This window comes from Vicia villosa, unplaced genomic scaffold, assembly GCF_029867415.1.
Source record: "Vicia villosa cultivar HV-30 ecotype Madison, WI unplaced genomic scaffold, Vvil1.0 ctg.000236F_1_1_3, whole genome shotgun sequence".
NCBI lineage: Eukaryota > Viridiplantae > Streptophyta > Magnoliopsida > Fabales > Fabaceae > Vicia > Vicia villosa.
The window spans coordinates 42,268-47,361 of NW_026705091.1; the positions used below are offsets into that span (position 1 = coordinate 42,268).

Genomic DNA, 5,094 nt, shown 5'->3' on the forward strand with positions numbered 1-5,094 from the left:
TTTGCATTATTAAGGTTAGAAATTGGATGTACAGGTTTTGGTATGGCTTTGTGTAGGTTTTGGTACGTAAAAGTGAAGAAATCGGTACAGTGTGTTAGAAAAAAAAAGTAAAAAAGTTGTATGAATTGTTAGAGGGTGGCTGTGAGAATAGGATTCGTCCCTTGGGAGGTTGTGTTGTACGTGAATGTGTAGGTGAATGATAGTAAGAAAAAAGGTTTTGTTTATATTAGACAAAAAGGTTAATCATGCTGTAAAAAAGAAAAGGGTAGAAATTGTATAGTGGTGGTTTTCTTTGTACGTGAAAGTGTGAGGGTTAAGTCAAGATTAGTCGTCCCCCTAGGTTAGGATTGTTATGAGTTTATATTACAAAAATTAGGTTAAACAATAGAAAAGGAAAATATATTTTTTCATTAAAATCATTAATACAAATTTTATTTACATTGATTTTGGTATCCTAAATTATCTTGCTTGCTCACCAAGACAAACAAAATAGTGGGATTCGAACTCGGGACCTTGCACCCACAAACCTTGCTTCCTTACCAATTGTGCTAAATTATTTATTTGAAATAAAAGCTAATTGAAAGTGTATGAAGCATCGGCCATCATTTTGCTATTTATTAAAATATAAATAATTTAAGGGTAAATCATTATATTTAAAAATAGACTTTAAACCGAATATTTATAAAATTCAGGATGTCAATGTAAATGAACTCAATATTTTATAAAAATTCAATTTTTAAAAATAATTTCGAATTTTTGAAAAGTGTGGGCAAATTTTGGGGTATGACAGAATGCAATCCTCATGCTAAGAGTTTTCAAATGGCAAGGCAATGGCTAGACAATGGTGAAACTCAAAACCTTAAGCTGAGACTAATTTCTAATAGATCCACAGATGGGAGAGTACATAATAAACCGACTGTTTCTAAAGTTGCTGCCTTGGTTGTCGGTGATATTGACACAGCAGAAATGAGGGATATCATAATGCAAACAAAAGGAGGAGAGCTTCAGAGAATCAATGAGCTTCATGCAAGTTGCATGGATTTTCAATATCCTTTGATTTTTCCTTACGGTGAAGACGGTTATAGGCCTGATGTAGCTCATAGAGACTTGCCCATCCATGAAAACAGCATAAGAAATAGGCTTACCATTAGAGAATGGCTTGCATTTCGCATTCAAACAAGGTTTACTGAGGCTAAGACTTTATTATCTTCTAGGAGGTTGTTCCCACAGTTTTTGTGCGATGGTTACACAATGTTAGAATCCGAGAAGTTAGAATGGCTTAGAAAAAATCAACCAAAGCTTAGGGTCTCCAAGTACAAGTCTCTAAACGAGGAAGGTGATCAGAGTCAAGCTCCTGAGTCAAGCATAGGCAAAAGAGTTGTTTTACCACCCTCCTTTGTCCGCGGTCGTAGGTTTATGAATCAATTGTACTATGATGGTATGGCCATTTGTAGTAAAGTTGGCTTTCCTGATTTGTTCATTACATTTACCTGCAACCCAAATTGGCCTGAGATTCAAAGAGTACTTGGCCCTCTTCATTTGAAACCACAAGATCAGCCGGACATCATTTCAAGAATATTCAAAATCAAGTTTGATCAATTGCTAACTGACTTAACCAAGAAAGGCGTGCTAGGAAAAGTGTTTGCCTGTAAGTTTCATCTTTAACTTCTCTTATACTTTGTTGCATTAATACCACTACTATGATATTGTGTTAATTTACTTATATCTATGAATGCTAGATATGTACACCATTGAGTTTCAAAAGAGAGGATTGCCGCATGCCCATATTTTGATCTTTTTGCATCCTTCAAACAAATATCCAAGACCCAAAGACATTGACAAGATAATTAGTGCTGAAGTGCTCGATCCCTTAACACATCCTAGGTTGTACAATTTGGTCAAATCTCATATGGTTCATGGTCCTTGTGGCTTGGCAAATGTTAATTTACCTTGCATGAAAGATAGGAAATGCTCCAAGTACTTCCCCAAAAAATATCAACCGACCACTATAGTGGACCAAGATGGATATCCTATTTATAGGAGAAGAAACAACGGTCACACGATTGAAAAAAACGGGATCATCTTTCATAGTGGTCATGTTGTTCCTCACAATCCAAGTTTATTGTTGAAGTATGAAGCGCACATCAACATGGAGTGGTGCAATCAAAGTACTTTTATGAAGTATCTTTTCAAATACATAAACAAAGGTTCTGATCGAATTTCAGCTGTCATTCACGGTTCTAACAAAGACAACATTGACGAGATCAAGCAATATCTGGATTGTAGATACATCTCCCCAAGCGAGGCATGTTGGAGGATATTTTCTTATTCTATACACGGAAGAAAACCAGCCGTAGAGAGATTGTACTTTCACATGGAAGGTGAAAAATCCGTTTACTACAAAGACTATGAGCAAGTTGGTGATGTTTTACTCAAACCAAGTGTAACCGAGTCAATGTTTACATCTTAGTTTGAGGCTAACAAAACTTACGAAGAAGCTAGATTACTAACTTATGGTGACTTTGTTTCTAAATTTTTTTATCATAAACGAAGCCGAAGTTGGAAACCAAGGAAACGAGGGTATACCATTGGAAGACTTATCTGGGTTCCTCAAAGCACTGGTGAATTGTTTTATTTAAGGATGATGCTCACTGTGAAGAAAGGCCCTTTATGTTATGATGACATCAAAACTGTTGATGGCAAAAAACATAAAACTTTTAGAGGAGCATGTTTTGCTATGGGATTTCTACAAGATGATAGAGAATTTGTTGAGGCAATAAAAGAGGCACATGTTTGGGGATCTGGGTTATTTTTATGCAAGTTATTTGTTACGATGTTGATGTCGTCATCCGTGAATAGACCGGAACATCTGTGGAGATTGACTTGGAAGTTTTTATCAGATGGTATTCTTTATGATCAACGATTATTGGCAAGAGATCAAGGTATTTCCTCTTAACTTCTTGTAAGATTTTTGTTTCCACCATGCATTAAATGCTGTTCATTCTGTATGATAAGATATTAACAGTTTATAGTGATAATAATTTAAAGGAACAAATTCTCACATAGAGATAAACTAGCAGTACCCTTAAACAGATGCGGAGTTACAAACTAGCAGTATGTAGTGATAAGATTAAGTGATGCGGAGCTACAAATTATATAATGTCAGCATATATTCTAACAGTAACTTAGCTTATATTCTAACAGGAACTTATATACTATTAGCTTATATTCTTTAAATAAACAAATGCCATAAACTAGCAGTACCGATTAAGTGATGCGGAGCTACAAACTATATCCATTAGCAGGAACTTATATTCTAACAGTATATAAGTTTTTTTATTGTAGGGTTGACACTAAGTGATGCGGAGCTAAAGGAACTTACTTTAATTGCTATTGAAACACTATTACAAAACAAAAATAAAAGCTTGAAAGATTTCAAGCCAATGCCATATCCCAAGGATTTTGTTGTTTCCTTTATAGGAAATCAGCTTCTCTATGATGAACGTCAATACGATGTTCTTGAACAACAACAACTTTTTGCTAAATTGTACTCATCTCTGACAGGTAATCTTACTCTACTTAACCAAGTAATTATAAGAATATCTGCATTTACATTGTTTTCATGTTATTTCCCATGCTTCTCTATTTTGTAGATGAGCAAAGAAACATTTTTCATGAAATCATGGATGCTGTCGAGAAGCAACGAGGTGGAGTCTTTTTCTTATATGGCTATGGAGGAACTGGTAAGACCTTTATGTGGAACACTTTATCATCTGCACTTAGGTCTAAGAAAAAAATTGTCTTGCCGGTTGCATCAAGTGGGATTGCAAGTTTATTGTTACCAGGTGGCCGAACAGCTCATTCTAGGTTTAAGATTCCTGTCCCTACTTTAGAAAATTCTATTTGCAACATTAACAAAAAAGATGATCTTGTTGCGCTTCTAAAGGTGACCGATCTTATAATATGGGATGAAGCTCCGATGGCTAACAAATTTTGCTTTGAATCTCTTGATAAATCCTTGAAAGATATTATGAGCGGAATGCCTAATGCATCTCAAAAAATATTTGGAGGTATGGTTGTCGTCTTTGGTGGTGATTTTATACAAATTCTCCCTGTTATACCAAGAGGTACTAGATCTGATATTATCCATGCAAAAATCAATTCTTCGTATATTTGGGACCACTGTAAAGTCTTGAAGCTTACAAAGAACATGCGGTTACAATCTGGTATAAGTGCTTCTACTACTGATGACATTAGGAGCTTTTCAGAATGGATTTTAAATATTGGGGATGGGACCATGTGTGAGCCGAATGATGGTTATGCTGATATTTGTATTCCACGTGAGTTTTTAATTTCAAACTTTTCAGATCCCATTAAGGCAATTGTGGAGGATGCCTACCCTGATCTTATTCATAACTATCTTGATTTGGACTATTTCCAAAGTTGTGCAATCTTAGCTTCAACAATTGAAGTAGTTGATGATATCAACAAATATATCACAAACCTTCTTCTAGGTAACAAATAATTATATATTTAGAATTTGTGCTGCAACATAGGAATTACTTGCTGATCGAAATCATTTATGTAATGTTGAACTTTTTGCATCTTTTGTAGGAGAAGACAAAGAATACTTCAGTAGCGATTCTATAGATAAATCTGATGCTACTAACTTTGATGCATATGAGCATGTCACACCTTAATTCCTTAATGCTCTCAAAACTTCTGGATTGCCTAATCATTCAATTAGGTTGAAAGTTGGCGTCACAATAATGTTAATGCGCAATTTAGATCAGTCTGAAGGCTTGTGCAATGGTACACGACTCACTGTAACCAGACTTGCATCTCATGTCATTGAAGCTAAGATCATTTCTGGAAAAAATGTTGGTAACATCATTTATATTCCTAGGATGTCATTGTCTCCCTCACAGTCACCATGGCCATTTAAATTGGTTAGACGCCAATTCCCCATTATGGTTTCCTTTGCCATGACTACTAACAAGTCTTAATGACAGTCTCTTGACCATGTTGGTTTGTATTTGCCAAAAGAGGTTTTTAGTCACGGTCAATTATATGTCACGATTTCAAGAGTTAAGT

The 5,094-nt window shown here is 35.2% G+C and overlaps 1 protein-coding gene across 1 annotated transcript; it reads left to right on the forward strand.

Annotated features, from left to right (window-relative positions):
- Positions 1-2,641: 2,641 nt before the first annotated feature.
- Positions 2,642-4,700, forward strand: LOC131625777 (uncharacterized). The gene is made up of 4 exons (XM_058896609.1): positions 2,642-2,942; positions 3,346-3,564; positions 3,654-4,514; positions 4,615-4,700. Exons 1-4 carry the CDS (start codon positions 2,642-2,644, stop codon positions 4,698-4,700), a joined length of 1,467 nt encoding a protein of 488 aa, XP_058752592.1.
- Positions 4,701-5,094: the final 394 nt, after the last annotated feature.

Coding starts and splice junctions, on each gene's coding strand:
- LOC131625777 (XM_058896609.1), top strand. CDS start 2,642: ATGATGCTCACTGTGAAGAAAGGCCCTTTATGTTATGATGACATCAAA. Junction 2,943..3,345: donor ATTATTGGCAAGAGATCAAG/GTATTTCCTCTT, acceptor TTTTTATTGTAG/GGTTGACACTAAGTGATGCG. Junction 4,515..4,614: donor TATCACAAACCTTCTTCTAG/GTAACAAATAAT, acceptor CATCTTTTGTAG/GAGAAGACAAAGAATACTTC.